The sequence below is a fragment of the Salvia hispanica genome, chromosome 2 (genome assembly GCF_029641045.1).
Source record: "Salvia hispanica isolate PSC_SH4W2 chromosome 2, Shi_PSC_v1, whole genome shotgun sequence".
NCBI classification, from domain to species: Eukaryota; Viridiplantae; Streptophyta; class Magnoliopsida; order Lamiales; family Lamiaceae; genus Salvia; species Salvia hispanica.
In genome coordinates, this window is record NC_142693.1 from 6,656,363 (window position 1) to 6,679,653 (window position 23,291).

General features: G+C 37.7%; 5 protein-coding genes across 5 annotated transcripts; 1 reads left to right on the forward strand and 4 right to left on the reverse strand.

Annotated features, from left to right (window-relative positions):
• Nucleotides 1–511: 511 nt before the first annotated feature.
• On the reverse strand, nucleotides 512–1,264 carry LOC148931484 (uncharacterized). Its single transcript, XM_089064804.1, has 2 exons — nucleotides 922–1,264; nucleotides 512–651 (listed from the first exon to the last, which is right to left on the reverse strand). Exons 1-2 carry the CDS (start codon nucleotides 1,262–1,264, stop codon nucleotides 512–514), a joined length of 483 nt encoding a protein of 160 aa, XP_088920930.1.
• Nucleotides 1,265–5,034: 3,770 nt separating this feature from the next.
• LOC125200723 (uncharacterized) lies at nucleotides 5,035–7,248 on the reverse strand. The gene is made up of 2 exons (XM_048098465.2): nucleotides 6,649–7,248; nucleotides 5,035–5,991 (listed from the first exon to the last, which is right to left on the reverse strand). The coding sequence occupies exons 1-2, from the start codon at nucleotides 7,222–7,224 to the stop codon at nucleotides 5,275–5,277; spliced, it is 1,293 nt and encodes a 430-aa protein (XP_047954422.2). The 5' UTR covers nucleotides 7,225–7,248; the 3' UTR covers nucleotides 5,035–5,274.
• Nucleotides 7,249–9,197: 1,949 nt separating this feature from the next.
• On the forward strand, nucleotides 9,198–13,647 carry LOC125200722 (putative cyclic nucleotide-gated ion channel 7). Its single transcript, XM_048098464.2, has 8 exons — nucleotides 9,198–9,358; nucleotides 9,494–9,693; nucleotides 9,982–10,549; nucleotides 10,785–10,997; nucleotides 11,154–11,464; nucleotides 12,072–12,183; nucleotides 12,465–12,701; nucleotides 12,777–13,647. The coding sequence occupies exons 2-8, from the start codon at nucleotides 9,635–9,637 to the stop codon at nucleotides 13,521–13,523; spliced, it is 2,247 nt and encodes a 748-aa protein (XP_047954421.1). The 5' UTR covers nucleotides 9,198–9,358; nucleotides 9,494–9,634; the 3' UTR covers nucleotides 13,524–13,647.
• Nucleotides 13,648–13,660: 13 nt separating this feature from the next.
• On the reverse strand, nucleotides 13,661–14,987 carry LOC125200724 (Ribosomal protein L3 family protein). The gene is made up of 2 exons (XM_048098466.2): nucleotides 14,420–14,987; nucleotides 13,661–14,074 (listed from the first exon to the last, which is right to left on the reverse strand). Exons 1-2 carry the CDS (start codon nucleotides 14,961–14,963, stop codon nucleotides 13,785–13,787), a joined length of 834 nt encoding a protein of 277 aa, XP_047954423.1. The 5' UTR covers nucleotides 14,964–14,987; the 3' UTR covers nucleotides 13,661–13,784.
• Nucleotides 14,988–15,942: 955 nt separating this feature from the next.
• On the reverse strand, nucleotides 15,943–22,556 carry LOC125201565 (UTP--glucose-1-phosphate uridylyltransferase-like). Its single transcript, XM_048099732.2, has 18 exons — nucleotides 21,792–22,556; nucleotides 21,258–21,334; nucleotides 20,353–20,443; nucleotides 19,281–19,341; nucleotides 19,102–19,179; nucleotides 18,976–19,020; nucleotides 18,804–18,874; nucleotides 17,991–18,063; nucleotides 17,843–17,900; nucleotides 17,649–17,695; nucleotides 17,515–17,580; nucleotides 17,304–17,344; nucleotides 17,155–17,215; nucleotides 16,897–16,980; nucleotides 16,713–16,811; nucleotides 16,524–16,628; nucleotides 16,320–16,391; nucleotides 15,943–16,236 (listed from the first exon to the last, which is right to left on the reverse strand). Exons 1-18 carry the CDS (start codon nucleotides 22,412–22,414, stop codon nucleotides 16,195–16,197), a joined length of 1,794 nt encoding a protein of 597 aa, XP_047955689.1. The 5' UTR covers nucleotides 22,415–22,556; the 3' UTR covers nucleotides 15,943–16,194.
• Nucleotides 22,557–23,291: the final 735 nt, after the last annotated feature.

Sequence of the window (23,291 nt, forward strand, 5' to 3'; positions counted from 1 at the left end):
GCCATAACTTCTCTAACCCTGCAGGCCCCAACCCAGGCCACAACTAATAAATTGCACTATTCACAATTTACAACCTATTTTACTTGTAAAATTAAAAATGCCGAACATATTCAAACACAGAAAAGTTGTTCTTCATTCGGAAATTGAAAATTACAACATTGAAATATAAAAATTCCACAAAAAAAAACATTAAAACATAAAGTCAATGCTGGAAAACATTTGTGCGTGTCCAAATTTCTTCATTTAGATCCGCTTGGAGGCGAGTGTGTAGTTCTTCTTGGTGCATCGCCGCTGAACGGGTCATGACATTGCGCACGTCGGGAGGAACACCCTGCATGGGCGGGTCGGTGACAGTGTAGCTACTGCTGGTGCTGGAGAGTGGATCGTCGCTCCACAAAGTGACATTTTCTCCCTCGTCCTCAACGATCATGTTATGCATTATGATACATGCATACATGATGTCGGTGATTAGTGGACGGTGCCAACCACGGGCCGCTCCCTTCACCATAGCCTACCGTGCTTGGAGGACTCCGAATGCACGCTCCACATCTTTCTGAGCCGCCTCTTGCTTTTGGGCAAACAATGCCCTCCTATCCGTTGTCGGACATGTGATGGTCTTCACGAACACGGGCCATCGAGGGTAGATCCCATCTGCCAGATAGTATCCCATACTGTACCGACGGTTGTTGGCCGTGAACTCTACGTTCGGCGCTCGCCCGGCACATAAGTCGTTGAAAAATTGAGACTAATTCAACACATTGAGGTCGTTGTTCGACCCAGCGACACCAAAGTAGGCATGCCAGATCCACAATTGTTGGTCGGCAACGGCCTCCAATACAATCATTGGATGTGTGTCATTGTGCCCGCTAGTGTATTGTCATCTCCAAGCCATTGGACAATTCTTCCATTGTCAGTGCATACAGTCGATGCTGCCCAGCATCCCCGGGAAGCCGTGGGTCTGCTCGTGCATGTTCACCAACTTGCGAATATCGTCGGTCGTTGGCTTTCTCAAGTATGTATCCTTGAATGCTTCGACCACTGCCCAGTAGAATCTAGCTAGGCAATCGCGTCCAGTTTGCTCGCTCACATGGAGGTACTCATCAAACATATCTGCAGTCGTTCTGTAAGCGAGTTGGCGTAGGGCGGATGTGCATTTCTGCAAAGTCGATATACTTTGCCGCCCGACAGCATCAATGTTTTGCATGAAATATGAGTCGCGAGCAACAACTGTGTTGACGATGCGCAGGAACAAAGGCCTCCGCATCCGGAACCGACGACAAAACATCTGATCACCCCATCGAGGATCTCTAGAGAAATAATCCGTGAAAAACTACAAACCAGCTTGTTCATGGTCTCGGTGGATATACGTCTGAGTACATGGTACCCAGACGTGTTGTTCGTTCCACGCTTGAATAACAGCTTGGTAGCGTTCCACTTCGTTGTTGATTTCTTATTGGATTGCGGGCATCGCCGTCTCTAACATTCGGGCCATTTGAGCTTCGATTGCTTGTTAACCTTCACGGCAAGGAGGCATTTTTCGAATTTTATAGTGTGAGAGGGAGAGAAATGAAGTTGAATAAAAATGAAAATGGATGGAGTGGTATTTATAGATAAATTTCATTTGTTTATTTATTTATTTATTTTTTAAATTTTAAAAATAAATGAATGAATTTCCGGGGGCGAACCACATCACGTCACGTCCCGACGCGATTAACCATGCGCCGGGCCGGACCCTGGGACGCAACTGCGTCACCGGGACTGTCCCAGGCCGCAAATCTTCGCCGTTTAATGCTCGCGGCTCGGCCTGTGCGCATTGGGGATGCTCTTAATACCTCAAGAATAGTTATTGACATTATTATATAAAGTTATAATTTTTTTTTGAATATAACGTTATTGATTTATCTCAATAAATATTGGTTTTTTTTTTCCTTGTCCAGGCATAAGAAAAAGACTCTGAACACATTAGCTCTTTGTAAAACACATTAGAAAACAAGCTGTGTCCAGTTTAGCCATTTCCTTTCTCTTAAAAAATTTTCCCACTCCAGTAATTTATAGATGCATCTTGATATAGATGGATGTACACAAATATGGAATGGAGATTGTGAAAATTACTTTTAATTGATACAATCAAACATGTGACTGGCCTGTAGGAATATAGTAAAAAACAAATAAAGAAAGAAATTGGTCATTTCCAAGAATTTTATTTACTGATACAAGTTTTCCAAACAGTAATATTTTTCTTAAAGACATGTCTATACTATTGACAATTTGTTTTTATTTCCTTATGGACTGTAACAATTAGTGGATTATAACGTAGTTAAGATTAATGATGGTTAATTATTTGTGCTAACGAGTTAAACTTATGAAATAGGTTTATTATTAGCAATGACCTTTTTATATTACAAGGTTTGATAATTAATTAATTTGAAGATGTTTGAACTTTGAATATTCTATTTGATTTTTATTTTGTACTCCCTCCGTCCTATAAAAGATGTCTCACTTGTTGGACGACACGGGATTTTAGGAGGTTTTGTTTTGTGTGTTAAATGAAGAGAGAAAATATAATTTTTATATTTATGTGTGAGAGAACTTTTTCCAAAAATGAAAATGTGACATTTTTTATAGGACAAACTAAAAAGGAAAGTGTGACATCTATTATGGGACGGAGATAGTACTATGTTACTTTTTCATTTTTTGGTTGGGCTTGTAATTTTTCACTACTTCTTATGGGCTCGTTCGCTTCTAAATAATTGGAAGCGTATGAAATGAAACTGGGGAGAAATAAATGTGGTTAGTCCCACCCCTCCTTTTAACTAACTCATTGTTTTGTGTTTCGTATTTGACGAAGCTGCCCCCCAAAATATTAGCGGCAAACACCATCCGAAAATGTTAAAATACCCTCCAAAATGAAATTCACATTCTCTTGCCAAGAAGCTTCGTTAAATACACGGTATGCATTGAGCTACAATAGCATTGTCCACTTGTTGCTGTGAATAACGTCTAAATCGGAAGCTACGGTGAATAATATGTTAGGGAGATTCAAAATACTAAACAGAATGGATAATCTGAAAGTCGTGATTAAATCACTTTCAGATCAAATCAATTTCGGTGGTTCTACCAAAATATTTGATAGGATACAATTCAGAGAAAATCAGAACTTTCTTATGTTGATTTTTGAGAAAAGAAAAACTTAGAACCAAAAAACGAGAATTGATCAGTTTTTAACAAGATGAACCAGCGCATCTGTTAATTTCATAACCGAAATTTTGTTTTTCAAAGGTTTCCGAAATTGCAAACTAGTCCTTTGACTTTCAGAAATTACATTTTCGGATGAATTTCTTACACAGCTCGACCCCAGCCAGGGGCTCTGCCCCTTGGACCCTCGTCCATCTGTTAGAGGTTCCGCCCCTAACATCGTAATGAATTCAAATAAGCGTGCTCTCCGCACCTCCAGACTTATATGATGTCTCATTATGATAATACTGATCAATCAAGTTAATCCAATTACACTAAAATATCCAACATAATATTCCGGCGTAAGGATTACTAACCATTCGAATCGTTTTGTTGTTATATTCTGCACTTCTTCATTTCGTTCAAAATGTTGTCATTGTATTGTGCAGGTTGATGACGTCACATTATGAGTATCATTTCCACGGGTAACACACTGGTCGCATCGGGTTTTAAGATTGGTAACAACGTCTGGTCTATTTTGGTAATTAGAAGGGTCTACAATAGTATGTGTTCGACCAGCATTGGGATGTTCTTCGCTTGTACTTTGTTCGTCGAACTACTTGAAAGATCCATGGTGATCATCATTAACCGGGCACTTGTATGTATACCCTCCAAATGACATTGTAATGAAGTTTTTTTTTATGGATACACTGCAAACAATAATTGAGAAAATCGTTAATGAACAAAAAACGCTCAAATGTCTTCGGTCCAGGTTGGAATGAAACATTATGTCAGTTTTACATATTCAACAATAATTTCTAAACGACTAGAATATGATATTCTTAGAATATGATATTTAATTCATCCCATTCTTAGGATATGAATATTTCATCCCATTCTTAGAATAAGTTTTACATATTGAACAAAAAATATATATGATTAATTTCTATCAGATATTCTTAGAATATGATATTTCATCCCATTCTAGTTCTAACCAAATTTCTAGTTCTAGCTTTCTAGGTACTTCAAAAATAAAAATAAAAATAAAGGTAAAAAAACTCAATTGATAATACGGGACGAGAAGCCTTTATATCATAGACATATCATACTTAATATAGATACCTGAAATTTACAATAACCTTTGAAATGATTGGTTTAAAAAGTCTCGAGTTTGAATCCATCACCACTTTCTAGATCAAATATATTTGAGATCTACATGCCCTCATACATTAATGTGACCGTATATATATACATGAACTCGTGCGTGTCTGGCTACTGCTCAGCCGTGGTCGTCAAAACACCGTGTGACGCCCCGCTTTTTCGCCTTGGTTAATTTTATCTTGCTCAAAGTGAAATAGAAATAAAAAGAAACTCTTGAGCAAACAAATTTTTATTCTATTGTATCGAAAATTAACGGGATAAATTTTATTCAAGTAATCGAGCTTGAGCTGAGTACTAAGTTTTTAAAATTCTATTACATTGAATATTAACTATGGTTTTTTATTGGAAAGAACCTGAGTAAGATATGTTATGCCATTACATATTCCAACTTCTTCATTTATAAGACGAGAATAGAGAGAAAATAAAATCTATTTACCTCATAATACGTTTAAACCGAGGTCCACTTTTGAGAAGGCCCAAGGCAGCTCTTTTCTTCATCAATCTGCTGCCCAATAAACCACTCCTGATTAAATCAAGTTTTTGTTGCGCAATTTTTGGAGTTTTTCTTTTTTTTTGGTTTAGGGTGTAATTAACTTCCTTAAGTGTATTGCTTTTTTTTTTTTTTTAAGTTTCCAGTTTATGTGAGCGACGCATGAGACTCATGCGTCGTCTGTTAATGAAACGCATGACACTCATGCATTTTAGGCAACGACACCTCGTGCGTTTATTTTTTTAATTTATTTAAAAAAAATTTATAGACGACGCATGACATGCCTCTTCGCACATCATTTTTTCACATTTGAATATGTTCATCATTTTAAGTTGGAAGCTGTATGTAATTCCTGTCCAACCCCAATTAGTTTGAGGTCGCTTGACCCAAAGCGGACAATATCAAACTAATGTTGCAGTCGACGATCCTAACAGGGGTGCCTCTTTCATTCAATTAATCGGCATCCTTTCGAAATTTCTCATAAACTGATAACAACAGCGTCGCATTCGATGCGCAACCGGAAGATCTCCATTCTGCCGTTTCACTCTCTTCCACGTGACATACATCTCCGGCACGTAAACGCAGACGGTTATGAAGACATGGACGCCGACATACACAGACACCACCACAGCAACAATCTTCCCAACCGTCTGCGTCTCAGCAGGATCGACCATGCTCAGCGAAGCTCCGTAACTCACCCCAATAGCCGCCATCGACACCACCGTCGCGTAGCAGACCACCGTCATCAGGACGCACGACTTGATCGGCACTCGTATGATGACGAGCAGGAGAACGACGAGAGCCGAGGCAAAGGCGGTGGTGTTGGCGCGGGCAAAGTGTCTGTATAGCCCGGGATGAGCGGATGCCATCACTGCCTTGCCAGCTCTGTGCGATGATGTGTCGTCCTGCCACACGCCGCCCGGGGGGCTGACGGCTGCCTGGAACGCCATCCCGGCTATCAGGACCACCACCACCATGGTCATGCCGGTTATCCCGCGGAAGGCGTTGAGTAATGGCTTGTCTGAGCAACGTAGTAAGAGTTCTTCGATTTCGGAATAGGCAGCGGTGTGTTGGGAGCTCTCTTTCAAGATATCCAGCGGCGTTTTGCCCATGGAATTTTCTCTTAGCTTTTGTATTTTATTTTTTTCCAGCAAATATCTTACCATCTGAGATTTCGATATAATAATTCAAGAATTAGAAAGATGTACATTTTGGATGGTGGAAATTAGATCATCTCTAATGACACTCTAAATAATTTTCTTTTAAATTTGCATAATAATGGAGTAAAATCAGTAAATAAGACATTTTGAATTTAATAGTATGATATTTATGCTAAAATGAATTTAATACGACACATACATAAAAATGAATTCAAATATAGTACTCATAAATCATGTTTTAATAAATTCTCGCCAATTTGACAAAAAAGACACCTGCTTTAATTTGGTACGACCCGGTCAATGTGACAATTAAGTCGAATTAGCTGCATTTATTTAGAGCCATTTTGGTCAATTTTTCTGAAGTTTTCTAGAGTTTATTGGAACTAAGATGGTCCCTTGCAAGTCCAACCAATCAAGCTTATGATGCTTCAACTATTCACAAATGAAACACACAGATAAAAAATTATTTCACATCGTCACAACTCACAAAGTGAGAACTTAAATTACTCTACTTTTCAATTATTTTAGGATGGAACCTCATTGAATATGGACTAAAATTTTAATTAGCCCAATAGTAAATCTAAGTAAAAAAAATGAATAATCGACCTAGATTGAAACCATAGTATAAGTTTAATGGACAACCATAGAGAAAGCATCTTATACCTCAACTCGGTTGCACCTAACAGCCATATGCAAAAGTGTCTCCCCATCATCATCCTTGGCACGCACTAGATCGCCCATTTTCTCTCCCAAAAACCGCAACGTCTCAAGCTGACGATGTTTCACGCACAAGTGCAACACAGTCTGCCCGCGATGCAGTCTCTCCATTGCAGGAGACAAGTCGTGCTGAAGCAGAACCTCCAAGATCTCGACGTGCCCTCTCATGGCAGCAATGTGAACCGGGTTCATGCCTTGATCATCGACCCACCAGCAAATCTCAGGGGCTACAATCGACAATTTTCGGGCAATCTCAACGTGCCCTTGTGCAGCTGCAATGTGAAGGGGTGCCGATTTTTTGGAGTCGATGTCTCGAGCTAGATCCGAGTAATTAAGCCTCAATAACTCTTCCACTATTCCCACTTGTCCACGGATTGTTGCTATATGTAGAACATTTCTTGACCGTGAAAATGAAATTTGATCGACAAGAAATGGATCTTGTTGTACAAGTGTTTGGAAAGTTGATAAATCTCCCCTTTTTGCTGCATCATATAGTTTCTTTACTGCTGTTTCTGCAACCATTGTTTTGCCAACTCCAATTTTTATTTCATATAAAGTTGTAATTTGCGAACTTATGGCATGCGTGATGTAAGTTGTTAAAACTCTTAAATCATGTCCCATATTGATTTGGTGATGATCCTAGCTCCTCTGTAAAAGTATGAAATATGAATAACCCTTTCTATTATAAAGCTTTTTAAGGAGTGAGTGACTCATTTCTAATTTAATTCAGGTCTAAGAAATGCTAAGTCATCTCTAATACTAGAGAATTCTACTTCTAATCACTTTTGCATTGGTGATTACCTTTGCCTACATGATTAAGAAGTCAAGATAATGAAAGAATTTATATTTTATGTGGAAAACATTGACCCGGCTTTGCCTACAATAATTATTTTGGAAAAACTAATTTTGCAATATTTTAAAAGAAAAACATACAATCTCATCCACTCACTCCTTGCGAATAGTGGCTTTCATTATTTTACAATAAATTATTATTCTTATTAATATATATTTTGATCTTGTAGATAGTAGTAGTAGTAGCTTTCGTTGTTTTACACTAAATTTAGAACATAATTAATTAATATATATTGAATCATGAAAATATATTTTGTGTAAATATGTATGTATTTTATTTATTTATTATGTCTTAAATGTATTATAATTCTCATTAGAAAAATATTTGGTTAAGAGGAAAACTTATTCTATCTACTATATACACTTCTCATATTTTTTATATTGAATTCGTTGGGCCGTGTTTAAAAGTAGGTATAAAAAGGTCAGATTAGTGGGCTTGATTTTTATTTATCACGGTTTAGAAAGTGTCCACTAAAAAACCCAACCTGTGGCTTTGAAATATATGTAGATAATTTTAGGATTAGTTGTGGAGATATATTTTAGTTTCTTCTGTATCTAAGACCTCTTAAACAAATCTATTAATAAGATAATAATATGTTTGAATTGGGGTGAATGGTGATGTGGATATTCAACAAAATATTGTGCAGAAAAAAATATTTTCTTTATTATTATAGCATGTGCTAAGAATTAATTAAAGCAACAAAACAAATAGTAGGAGTACTAAGGAATTAATCATCAAAATAGTCATGGAATCGTGTTGGGGAAGTGGGTTGCGGCGTGTGCGGTTTGGAGTCTCCCTGTAACACACGTCTTGTGGTGATGATGATGATGTAGTTTGATGTTCTAATAAAATAACAAAAGATTAATTTCGGTTCCATCTTCAAAAATCTAGACCATCTCCAGTCATTTACACTAAACTCAAACCAATTTTTAAGTATATATAAAAAAAAAACAATTTACTTTAACCATTTACACCAAATTTAAGATTTATACCATTTTCGGGATTTTATCTCACAAAACTTTTGGAGTAACACCAAACCAAATATGGTGTTGTTTCACAAAAAACACAAAAAATGAGTTTGAGTTTGATGTATGGTTAGAGAAGATTTCTACACTAAAACTCATTTTTTATGTATGGTTGGAGATGGTCTAACATGATTAGTTTTGGTGTACGGCAGTACCGTTGATGTTCTAATAAAAACAATAATGAATTAGGCAATAAATAGATATAAATATTAATAAAAATTAACATGGTAACAACAAATATTAATTTTGTTTCATATTATGAAAAGCTTAGTATAATGATACATTGATTATGCACTTTTAAAAATATTCAAATTGAAGCTCACAATTTATAAATATTTTAAAAAATGGTCCAAAATTCGTTTTTTATATATGTATATTAGATGTATGGTGTATGGATTTGATATTTTGATTTCATCGTATGGAGAGAGTACGTTTGATTCCCTTGACTTGGCGCGAAAATCACTCTCTCACGCTGTTGCCCAACGGAGTGAGAAGATGTTACAGACCTATTTTTATTTTTTGAATTTAGGCACCGAAAACTTCTCTCATTTGTTAATCTAATTACTCTGATAATAAATCTCACGCAAACAGTTTTTTCCCGCTGGATAAGAAAATAATTTGACGATCCAATCAATCTTCCTTTCTTCCATTTCATTTCGGCATAATTCTTCATCAGAAACTAGGATTTTTTTTGACATTTTACTTTTCTTTTCTTCGGGATCGCGTAGACATATTAGTTGGTGGCTGTGGAGTTGCCGTTGATACATTTCCTTTCCAGGTATGAGAAATTCCGTGATCAAATTCTGCAGAAATAACAAATTTTGCCTTGTTTCGCTTTGTGCTCTGTTTTTTATCCCTGTAATTATTTATATTTCCCTTATGAAAAGTGCATGTGAGTGTGTGTGTTTCTCAGGCTAAGCCGTCTGATCAAACATTGGCATCGCGGGGATATCTGCAGACGATAATTCATGATTCCGTGCGCAAGTTTAAGGGGTTCTTGTTTCTTTTTTGTTGAAAAGCTCGCCACAACTTGCTATGTATTTGGTTTTCTACAATGTTCGACTCCAATTATAAGACACAATATATTGGTGGACAAAAGGAGAAATTCGTAAGGTATCCATCATTTGCTCTACACTTTTGTGAAGATTTGTTTTCGGTTACTTCATTCTATAGGTTCGAAAATGGTATATTTATGATTATGGTTGATGTTTTCCTTTTTTTTGGAAGCCTTAAAAACTTGTGACTTTTTCGATTAGTTAGCTAGACTCTCGATTATTCGGATTCTTAGTGTTCATAGGCTATGAAAGGGCAATACATATTTTGTTTTTATGAATAATATCACTTGGTACGTGTAGGGAAAATGACAATTTGTTTTGTGTTTTGCCATGGTCATCGACATAGGTTGGAAGGCTCCAGTTCTTTTAGATCAGATATGGCTCAAAGGAATAGATGCGGGTTTAGCTTAGAGGGTTCTCAAGGACCTCCGACTACAAATGCATCAAAGTCGTTTAAAATGGTTCAAAAGGGATCCGAAGGGCTTCTTACATTTGGCCGGTCACTGAAATCCGGAGTCACACGAGCAGTATTTCCAGAGGATCTCAAAGTTTCTGAAAGAAGGATATTTGACCCTCAAGACAAGAGTCTTCTGTTGTGGAATAAGCTTTTAGTTATCTCATGCATTCTTGCAGTATCAGTGGATCCTTTGTTTTTGTATCTTCCAGTTTTCCAGCCTGAAAAAATGTGCTTGCATATACACAACAGTTTGGCATACACGACTACGACTCTGAGGACTGTAATTGATGTCTTTTACTTTGCACGCATTCTTCTCCAGTTCCGCACAGCTTATATTGCGCCTTCATCTCGGGTTTTTGGACGAGGTGAACTTGTGATTGATCCCAAAGAAATAGCAAGTCGGTATATACATCGTTATTTCTTTGTGGATCTCTTCTCCGTGCTACCTCTACCACAGGTATGTGCTGACCACATAAAGGAGCTTATTGTATAATTATTGCATAATCCTTAAATGCATAAAACATTTACTCAGTCAATCATGAGTTCTCCATAGAGGGTTACATAGCAATGCTTTTGATACCATGTGATGTTCTACTTGTTTGATTTAGACATCTGGTGCTACCTATTTACTCCAGAAAGCTAGATAATATACAAAATATATGTTTAGTATATTTGAAATTATGCTTCAACAGGTTGTGGTGTGGAGATTTCTGCGTGGGGCAGAAGATTACGATGTATTGAGTACAAAAAAGGCTCTGGTGATAATTGTTTGTGTCCAATACATTCCAAGGTTTGTGCGGTTTATTCCTCTTAGTTCAGAGTTGAAGAAGAGTCAGGGTGTGTTTGCGGAGACAGCATGGGCTGGTGCAGCTTATTACTTGTTATGGTTCATGCTTGCTAGTCATGTAAGAAAACTGTTGCTCTTCAAATTTCTAAATGTCTTGATTGCTTATATCTAGGATTCCATTTCCATTAGTCCTTCTGATGAGCAGTACTAACAAAATAACTACGAAACTTTATACATCAAGAGACTAACTTTATCACTGTGTATGATGCAACAGATTGTTGGGGCCTTATGGTATCTATTTGCCATAGAACGCAGAGATACATGCTGGTACCGAGCATGCTATCAGAACCGTTATGATAATTGCGATACAAAAAATCTATATTGTGCCCATGAGGTCACAAACCTTGAAGCATGGAAAAACATCAGCTCGGCGTTTATTACACCAATATGCGAGATAACCGATCAGGAAAAATCCCCGTTCAAGTATGGGATATATGCCCAAGCTTTGTCATCTGGAGTTCTTGATTCTGAAAAATTTGTCTCAAAATACTTCTATTGTTTATGGTGGGGCCTGCAGAATTTGAGGTATCTATCTTAATACATTTCCTACTATGCTTTTGATGATATACCAGTCAAACCAATCATCCATGAAGGAGAATAAAATTTTCATCCATTCATTCCAAAATTCTATAGCTGTCTAGACAGAGCTATGTTTGTTTCTGCAGTTCCCATAAAATCTAGTAATATTCTAGTAATAGCCTGTGAAAATCTAATAGATAAAGGAGGCAGCCTAAGCTAATGATAATGATACTTCTTTTTCATGGATCGTGTTTATTTCTATCTCGTGACTGGAAATGCACTTCTTAATGTCACGCATCTGCTTCGATTTATATAGCAATCTTTAATCTGCTGGTATTTGAAATAAGTTGGAAAGAAATGGTGAGCTTTGGATAGTCGAGTTACTTTTTTCAGTGGTACCAATTAGAGGTTCAGTCCAGTTCAATATATATCTCACTTCCTTTATGAGTTTTACCTTCGTGCTCAATCTCTGATAAATTGATCGAGACGACTCCCTACTTTAGTCCTCATAATAGATGGCAAACCTACATGATGCCTTAGACAATGATATTGAGGCTATTCAAGTTGAGATGGCTAGCATTTGGTGGCTAATATTATTTGAATTTCTCCTCAGCACACTCGGTCAGGGGCTTGTAACCAGCACGTATCCGGGAGAAGTTCTGTTTTCTATAGCAGTAGCCATTTTAGGCCTCCTCCTATTTGCTCTACTCATTGGTAATATGCAGGTATATATACAGGCTTCATATTTCATACAAACTTTTCTTTGGATGAACTCGAGTTAGTTTATAAACAGCATATATATTGCCAAATATCTGTCAATTAGATATCAGGTAAAATGTAAAATTCAAGTTTTTGTCACAAATTTGACATTGCTAATCAAGGCTGATACCACAAGATGTCTGCCTGTATGGCTGTTCATCATATTTCCTGATGCTTAATGTTGGTCTAAATTTATCAAATTTCATGGCTGAATGGTTGATTGATGGGTCCTTGTTTTTGCTCGCAGACATATCTTCAATCTCTCACGGTTCGGCTGGAAGAGATGAGGGTCAAAAAACACGACTCGGAACAATGGATGCATCACAGAGTGCTACCAACAGAGCTAAGGGAAAGAGTGCGACGCTATGATCAATACAAATGGATGGAAACGAGAGGAGTCGATGAGGAGAGCTTGGTCCAAAACTTACCAAAAGACCTTAGAAGAGACATCAAAAGGCACCTCTGTCTCAATTTAGTTAGACGAGTAAGTATACTCTACTTGGACGACTGAGCTAGCAAAGCTTCCCATTCAATTTCATTTCATACGATAAATGTTCAGGTCCCTCTCTTTGCAAACATGGATGATCGATTGCTCGATGCCATTTGTGAGAGGCTTAAACCCAGTTTATACACAGACAACACATTCGTGCTTCGTGAAGGAGACCCGGTGGATGAAATGCTCTTCATCATCCGCGGCCGCTTGGACAGTGTGACAACAGATGGTGGGAGATCCGGTTTCTTCAATCGAGGCACCCTGAGAGAAGGCGATTTCTGTGGAGAGGAGCTCCTCACATGGGCTCTGGATCCAAAGGCTGCTTCCAACTTCCCTCCATCCACGCGTACTGTCAAAGCTTTGACAGAGGTGGAGGCTTTCGCTCTTACAGCAGACGAACTGAAGTTCATCACCAGTCAGTTTAGGCGCCTCCATAGCCGACAGGTGCAGCAGACGTTCCGATACTACTCACAGCAGTGGAGGACTTGGGCAGCCACTTTCATTCAAGCAGCATGGCGTCGGCATTCAAGAAGAAAGGTTGCTGAGCTTAACCAGAGTGAGTGTGACGACAGTGGATCGGATTACAGCAGCGAAGATGATTACTATGAAGATGATGTGCAAGCTCGACTGATCGGTCCAAGCACCTCGTCGAGGTCGGATACAGGTAGTTCTTCCAGGTTTAAGACAACCTTGTTTGCCTCGAGATTCGCTAGCAACGCTATGCGTGGAGTCAGCAGAATTCGTGGCAAATCAGGTGCTGGGAAGATCAAATTGGCCAAACCACCTGAGCCAGACTTCTCTGGTACTAACTAGTTAGCTCCTGTGCTACATCATATTAGGCCAAAGGCATGATCTACCTACACTTCCTACATTACTGGTTATTTGTGTAGAACTAATTCATTTTGAAGCAGCAATTCAAGTAGCATTATTACTGTAATCACTTAAACATATATTGCAGAAAATTTCCATTCCTGTAGCCTCAAAAATGTTTTCAAACGGCAATGACAAACTAGGCTCAATTCAAACAAGAATTTCAAAAGCTACTTACTGAACATCATAGATTACAGAGTGAGGCTACTTTTGGGGGATATTCTTTCCCACGATTTTGGCCGGTGTGATGCGGAGCAGGTTGCCTGGTTTACCAGGAACGGCACCTTTGATCATCACGACATTGAGTTCGTTGTCAATCTTGATAACCTTGAGCTTTCTGATCTTCGTCTTGGTGCCTCCCATTCTCCCGGGCATTTTCTTGCCCGGGTAGACACGTCCTGGAGTAGTTCCGGCACCAATGGAGCCGAGTTGCCTATGGCTCTTGGACCCGTGAGTCATAAGCCCTCTCTTGAAATTGTGTCTCTTGATTCCACCTAATAATAGTTAATATTAGCATACTCAAATATCAATTCACCAACACATCTCCAAAAACAGATAGTTTTATATTCTCAACCAACAACATCCTTTTTATTTATGTATCTACGCTCAATCTCGTCGAATATATTCAAATTATGGTGAGTAATTTTTCTGGAATTACAGCTAAAATAATCACAGCTTCATCCTTGCTCAATTTTATGTGTCTACACTAAAATAATTACAGTTTCGTCTTCGATTCTCAAATTATTTTAGTAATTTGACATTTTGCCATCCGATTTCTAACCTAGATAGCAAAAAAAGAAGCAATTGGCAGTATGATTATGAAAACCGCGAAATTGTACCTTGGAACCCCTTTCCAATGGTGGTTCCGGAAACGTCGACTAAATCGCCTTCCTTAAAAAGCTCCTCCAACGCCAGGCGCTGATTAGGCTCGAAGCCTTCGACGGACTGCAGCCGGAACTCCTGCAAGTGGCGGAGCGGAATGATTCCGGACTTCTCCAAGTGGCCGAGCTCCGGTTTAGTGAGTTTCCGGTCGCGAATCCTGCGGTAACCGACTTGGACGGCGTCGTAGCCGTCGGTGGCCTTGGTCTTGACCTGAGTGACAATGTTGCCCTCGCGGAAGCCGACGATGGTGACGGGGATGACTTGGCCGGTGGTGTCGAAGTAGGACATCATGCCTAATTTGGTGGCCATGAGGCCGATTCCGGCCTCCATTGAGGCGGAGATGGTGGGGGGTTTGGAGGGGGAGGCATTGAGAGAGAGGGAGGAGAAGCGCTTCAAGGGGAGGCGGAGGAGGAAGGAGGAGGAGGGGGAGGAGGAGGAGGCGGAGGAGGAGAAGCGCTTGGAGGTGGTGGGGATGGTTGCGGAGAGAGAAGAGATTGACATTGTTGATGCAGAGAAATTTAGATTGGTTTCCTTATCCACTCCCTCAGTTAAGAGAGCTACTGCAAACATCTCTGCATAATTTTTTACCCTTTTATAGACTGGGCCTTGTGAATATTAAAAGCCCAATTATTTACCCTTTGATAGAATGGGCCTTTGACGATGACAAAAGCAATCTCCAATCAATTTAATTTGGGACAATTTGACATTGATCGATTGCTATGAATTATACTGCCTCCGTCCATCAAAATTTGTCCCATTTCTCTATTTTCGTCCATCTCCTAAAATTTGTCTCATTTCACTTTTATCATTTTTGGCAGTGGACCCCATATTCCACTAACTCATGCATACTCACATTTTATTATAAAACTAATACTAATATATAAAAGTAGGATCCACCATCCACTAACTTTTTCAACTCATTTTTCATTACATTTCTTAAAATCCGTGCCGGATCAAAGTGGGACAAATTTTGGTAGACAGAGGTAGTAGCATGTTTATGCATCATATTAGTATGTTTTTAGTTAAAATTTTTTGAATTCAGATCGCTATATGCATTTTCTTATGTTTCATACATGGTCATAGAAATCCATATGACTAATAAGCTAATTAATCAACAAAAACTTTACCTAAACATTACGTATTTTCTTACAGATATGAATTGACTGTTTGTGATGATTTATATAATACTCCTACATTAATAAATTAGATAGTTTTGTGAAGAAATGTCAATTTAGAATTCCTAATCTCGAAGATTTTATAAAAAATCGTTGTAAGTTTTGATGAAACACAACGATTACCACCACGCCCATTTCTTGTTTAAACGTTCCATTCCATTGGTTTAGCCGTTTAGGCACATATAAAAACAGAACAAAAAACCCACTTTGCTTTGTACTCCATTGGAAGAACATAGTACTATAAAAGACCCATTCATGGGAGACTAAACCAAACTACATCAAAAAAATAAAAATAAAAATAAAAATAAAAATAAAAAAAGTTGAAATAAATCACATCCTTAATTTGTAATTCAAAAGACAAATCAGAGAATATGCAATATGTTATCTAAGAATTGTTTTTGGGTGGCCGGAAGAGTGAATCAACTCTAATTATTGGAGCTAGTTTCCATTCCCCTGCTAACAGGGATAACTGTGTAAGAGTAAAATGTATGTTCCCAAGTCTGGTGAAACTCGGTGTACCTCCAGCAAAAACAATCTCGATTTTCTTGTCGATCAACTTATGATGATACTTTTCCAATCTCTTCTTGGCTAGTTATAGTCTGTTATGGAGGAATCGCAGTCAATCAATAAAGTCATCACAAGCATAATGGTGAGTGAACGAGCTGAAATTCACATCTCTTACCTTATTTTCCAGAACAGCGCCGTCAGGGATAACTATCCTCACACCGGGTCCAGCATAGATATTGACTTCCCCCTAACGAACACAGGAATGGCATGGGAAAATAGTAAGAACCAGTAACCAACATGACTGGATAAAAAAAGAGCTTAAAAAAGGTCTGTTTGAAAAGGTCCCATTATAAATCTGGTCAAGTAGAATCCGTGTTACCTTGAGAGTTATGCCAGTTCCAAACCAAACATCACCGGTCACCTTCAAGCTGTCAAGTCCTACAATACTAGGAATAGACTTGAACCGCTCTTTGAAATTTTTGATCTAAGAGAGAAGAAAGAATGAAGTAAATCCAACTTCGAGTTAATAGAAAGCATTTCACAAAAGCTCCAGTCAGAAAAGAATTACATTTCTGAATACTGGTCCCAATTGGATGGATGGGTCCGTGGGATTTTCTCGGGTTGTATTTCGAGTCAGCTTGTCCTCAATAAAGGTATACAGATCCGACTGCATGGCAACAATTAGTTATGAATACATATAACATCAGAACTATCAAACTCCAAATGATTGTTTGGTCGGACGTATTATTAACCTGTAGCAAAAATAGGTCTGATGTTGCTTCAACTGGAAGATATCTTACATTGGGAACACTTATTGCAGAATGCTGATCGAAAATCTGTAGGATAAAGAAGGAACTTTCGATCAAAACTTATAAAACATGAAATCAGCCTTTTCTATAGAACAAAACTGCTTGAGAAGTACAGCCATAGAAAATGCTTAATCCACCAAAGGGTATGAATGGGGTCCATCTGTGATCCTGATGGCACATTTAAAATCAAACATTTGGTACCTTGGAAATGGTTAGACAATCTTTATCCACAAGTTTTTCCATAGATTGAATGCTCATCCACCTAAAAATTTGGAAATAATGTGGATAACAGATATAGCTTCTTTATTTATGAAGATGGAATAAACAAGTTTTCAAGAGCAATAACTTACATTGTATCAGTAAATCTCCAATCCTTCTTTGGCGTCAGAATCTTCAAGATGCCCACAAGAAAAAACATAAAAATACAACTATCAAATTATGAGCAGAACCAACGACACACCAGTAACCTAGTTCCTACTATAGTATTGTCATACCAAATACTAGGACTAGAGTATTAATGTGGACTTCCGAAATGCATAATAAACGCAAAAGAAAACCAACCGGAGTTTTGGCTTCATCGTGTGAATGTTGGGTCTCTTTCCTTACAGAGGATGATTTAGGGGTCACCTGCACCAATATTAGAAACAGTTACCAACCAAAGTTTGGCAGCAACTTATGTGAGCTGTCGAGAATACCTCTAGGCAAAGCTCAATATCATTCTGACCAAGATAATTCAAGATTTCTGCAAACATGCATTAAGGAGCTCAATTGTAATAAATTCCTATATTATTAGAATATGATGGAGTCCTTAGATTCAGATGTTGAGAAAAATTGATGAGATCATCAAATTTCAGAGTGACATTTATTGTGATCCATAACAAAAGGATACTGGGGTCAATAACACAACCAAGATTATCTGAGCCCAACAGCAGTATATACTCTTTACCCTGTTCGCAAAATCAATGTCATCAGAGCCTGTATTAAAATAAGAGAATATTTTCTGCTTGCAAGACATCCAGAAAGGGGTGAAAACAAACCTGTGATGATAGTATATCCAATCTTCCACTATTTACCAACGGGAGGATGGCCTGAGCAATATTGAATGAATTCCTTCACATGTAAAAAGAAAAGCAAACTTCATATGTGATATGTACATTAAATGTCATACGCAAGACACCATATTTAGCATAAAGAAAGCTAATACATGCTGTGCAAGAATGGACTAGCCTTAAATTGGTATTCCTGATGGAAAAACTAGAAAGATATTCGTTGAGGTATGAAGAATCCATGACCATGACAGATTCTTTACACTTCATAGTTGAAAAATAATAAGGTTAATGTTAAGAAAAGAAGAAGACGAGAAAGGAGGGTACAAACGTAAGCTGCCATTTGATCCAGAAGAAAAATGAAATTGTAACCTTGAAAAGCTATATGGGGAAAAAATTTCAAACACCAAACGATCTTCCCTTATATAACTTTTAAAATGTGAACATCCCTTCTAACCAAGACTATGAGGTGCTGAAAGTCCCCCATATGCTAGACTACTTAATAACTGAAGAGTAAGAACTGAACAAACCCACAGTCCGCCTAATATTCACATCCCGAGTTATTAGTTTTTACACATAATGTTGATATCGATCAAGGATCCAAGATTTTCGTTTAGTTATGGAAAAACAACCACATATTGAATGAATATGGATGCATATTATTTCTCCCTATCATACAAATCATCATATCTGATCCACAAGGTGGGAAAAACGCACTGACAGTCTAACACACAACAATAATCAGAAATTGACAATCTTCAAAAGTTTCCCTATCCCCAAGGGGAGAGAAGAACTGAAACATACATTTCATCCTTGCTATCTTGGCCTTTAGCTGAGCGAGCAAACTTGCTTGCCTCTTGTAGGTCAGTGATGCTCTGTAAAACATACATATATCAAAAACTAAATTGGATAAAGTTTTCCGACTAAATGAATAAGCCAATAAGGCATAAACAACAAAAGGATCAAAATGTCAAACCTCTTCTATAGAATGGATATTCTTATTTGGGTGCTTTTTCAGGAACTGCCATCAGTTAAAACACCAACATCAGTTCCCACCACAGTTCAGCTCCAGATGAATATCAGAATATATAGAAGAAGTTACCTCTAATACTTTCCTATGTGCATCAACTGTATTCACCACATATAGTGGAATATTGGTTCCATATTTTGCGTTTAGAGCCTACAGATAGTATCAGATAACCAAAATCAAACAACTGCAGCTCCTGCGTGGAGCCGCCATAAGCTTCAAAAAGAGAAACAAGGAACTGACAGGAAAATTACCTCAATCTGATTGATTGTCAAATCAAGGCAAGTCAAACCATCAACAATTTCCATAGTAGACCTGCATCAACAAAAATTGATGTAAAACTAGCATAGAGATCTGGAAGAAGTGTCATTTGAGTCTTTAGGTAAAATATAATTAAATTCCCACTAGACTTGATCAATCATACAAACAAAAACCACACTCTCACAGTTGGACATAAATCAAAGAAACAACAAAACTTCACGTCCAAATGTTATGTTATATCCTCCATCCATTACAAGTGTTCCACATTTATTAAAGCATATGCTGAAAAGTTATAGGAACACTTATAAGGGATGGAGGGAGAATATCTATTAATTCATCATTCATCTTACTGAAACAGGATGGGTTAAGACAAGTTACAGACTTCAGAAAAAATTACTTCACTGGATTTTATGCTTTAAATGAACTGGAGAACGGTATCATTTGGAACTATATTACGTTGTAATTTTCTTTGGGATATCATAACTATCAACTTCTAGTACTTATCAAATGGTCTGACACCGCTGCCTCAACAATTTAGAACATAGCTCATGAACAGTGGTGTGAACTCTCAAAACAATATTTAAATATTATTTTCCTTTCAAACTTTTTCTACATATATAAATGAATGGAATTGATTTTCCATGCTTCAGCCGCTAGAATCCACTGTCCAAGTTCAGATACCACTTTCTGATGAAGTACTAAACTTTTAACAAATCATAATTTCATTCAGAAAGTTGAACGTCAAAAAAACAATATATCATTTTATCTTTATTTGAATACAAGTGATGCTGAACAAAGTGAAAAATTGTCTGAAAAGCATTTACTAACAAAGTTATCAATTATAGAGGATATCTTTTTGATGAAAAACTCACCAATGAGGAAGCATATTAAATTCACTAATAAAATTCATGACGTTACCACCTTATCTTCCAGCTCATTACTGTGCTTTTAATTCATACAGGAAAAGCCACAGCTTCCACAGATTCAGAGAGTGAACTTTCAATTATCTAAATTGAAGAATACTAGTTATGGAGTAATATTTTCCAATGTTAGAGTGGGACTCACTTGGGGCCAGAAAATCCTATTGTGGTCCCTAGATCGCCATTGAACCTCACTATGACAAGTTTGTCCAATAGCGCCTTAGTCACTGAGACATCTGTTGAAGTTGAAAGCATTATGCCATTAAAACCATATAACAAGAATTATCTGTAAAACAGACCAAATAACTAGGGAACAAAAAAAACAGGCAATTGAATTACTGCTAATTATTGAGATAACTGCTCATCGCATCAAGCTTGAAAAGGTCAATCAATGATGCTCCACATAGAGTTCAGATAAATTTGAAGGCACAAAAGATTAATTATTATTGAACTTGAATGGTAAAAAACACTGTACAAAATTAGATTTCCCTGTGCTAGTAAAAAACCAAAAAGGAATAGATGATGCTAAGAACTGTCCCAATCAATTCTTAATACTCCCTCTGTCACATTTTAGTTGTGTCATTTTCCTCTGTTGGTTGTCCCACTATAGTTGACTCATTTCTTTTTGGGGCAAAACGCAAAAAGCAACACATTTAATCCCTCCTACTTAATTTTGTCTCCTACTTTATTCTCTCTTCTCAATCCTACTTTATTCTCTCACCATTTGACTCCCTAAACACTATTAGCTTAAATCTCGTATCCAAAAGAAATGCCTCAGCTATAGTGGGACAGTGGGAGTACAACAATTCATAGAAGCATTTCTTTTGAATTTTATCAACACTTCACAAAACACACTAACTATCAGATTATTCTAGTAGCACTTATAGCCTATGAGATGGCCTTGATATTTTGACTTTTGATAAGATAAAAGTGAACAAAGCTCAGCCCCTACAATCCTAAATGTGACATAACTTACGGAGAAATATATGTTTTGGTGCAATGGTACAAGGAGGAGGGGGGGGGGGGGGGATGATCAGAAGTTATATTTACCTTCAGGAATTGCAGATAGTTCTTCATAAGGAAGCACAAACTTGTCTGTTGATTGATTAGTCAGGTCATCATCTCCGCTGGCAGAAACATATTTAACATTACCAAATTAGTATATAAGTATTAAGTTTAACCAAAAATAAATGGAACTAAATTACTATGTCTAAATCAAAAGGGATCACTTTGAGCTGGTTCTTTTAGGGAAAAACGAAAATCATAACACAAATCAGCAGTGAAAAACAATAATCATTGTTTACCAAATTCAAGTAATCTTTTCAATAATCACATGAATTAACCTAGTACAGACTCTCCATAAAAGTGTCAAGAGATCATTGAGGCCCACTGCAGTATATCAAAGCCATACATTCAAAAGAAGAGAGGTAAACATCAATAAATTCCCAGATATTATCAAAATACACTTCTGAGAGACTAATAGCAGAGAAAATAACAAATTGTGAATCCAAAAACAAAACTTTGGAAATGGCATCATGAAACTTAGAAGCTAAAACAAGCAGTAATGAAGCAAAGTTGCCGTACCCAATTACAGCCTCCTCACCCCTCTCAGCCATTGCCTCCTTCCGCTCTTTCAAAATTGTCTTCGTGATCAAATTACAGAACATATACACAAACTCCACCGAATCATTAGCAGGCACAGGGTACGTTATCTTGCTATACGTCTCCCAAGGCATGCTCGAATCGACCAATCCGACCACCGGAATCTGCAGCCGGTTCGCCTCCTTGATGACCGAGCTCTTACTCTCGGTGTCGAAAATCACGATACAATCGGGCGCCTCCGGCGCGCAGATGTTGAATTTCTTATTCCGGCCTCGGAACCGCCTAGGGCTGGAATTGTTGGTCAAAAAGCCTCCGAGGCGCCAGGTGGTGTCGTGCTTGATTCCAATTGTCTTGGTCATCTGCGCGATGATCTCGTCGAAGAGGGAATTGGTGTTGACGAAGAGGAGGCGCGCATTGTTGCGAGAGAGGTGGCCGATGAAATCGCAGGCGTTGCGGAGGCAGATTAGGGTCTTGTCGGAGTCGACGATGCTGACGCCGTTGCGGGTGCCCTCGGAGAAGATTTTGAAGTGGTTGGAGGTGACGCGGCGGCCGATGTGGGCGTTGGCGTTGAGGAGCTTCTGTATGACGACGGAGTGGAACGACATTTTTGGGGCTAAGCTGGAAATGTTGGTCGAGAAGGGGAATTCTTTTGCTAATTGATTTCAAATAGCCATATATGGTGGCGGATCGAGTAAGGGTTTAAGCGGCGGAGAGGATTTTAACAAATCGGAATTGCAGGTCAGGGTGTATTACACTGTAAGAACATCCACGGTACAAATAATTAAAAATAATTTATTCATATTTAAAAAATTAAATTTAAATATAATTTTATAAAATTGAATGTGATACTCTCTCGGTTCGCTCGTAATTGTGTCAAAAAATTTCGATACGGAGTTTAAGAAAGTGATAGTATTTAATATGTTAAACAAAAAGATAAAAAAGCAAGAAAGAGAACAAAGTAGAGAGACTACAGTAAAAAAGAGAAAAAAATTAATACTACTCCCTCCGTCCCAGTAATTCATCCCAGTTTTCCATTTCGGTCCGTCCCACATAATTTGTCACATTTCACTTTTACAATTTTTTGTAGTAGACCTCATATTCCACTAACTCATTTCTACTCATATTTTATTATAAAACTAATATATAAAGGTAGGATCCACATTCCACTAACTTTTTCAACTCACTTTTCATTACAATTCTTAAAACCCGTGCACAGTCAAAATGACCCGAATTATCTGGGACGGAGGGAGTGTTATATAGGAAAATGACTCAATAGTCAATATAAGAGAACGAAGGCAAATGAATCAAAATGAAGATGGTAAAGGGAAGAAAAAGATAATTTTGAAATAATATCAGTACATCATTGAAATAATATCAAATTGAAAAAGTTAAAAATTAGAAAAGACAAAATTGTCCAACAGCCCAAAAGGGCATTTTCGGGAGAAAACAGTGCAAAATGACCGATTTTAAAATAAGCTCTTA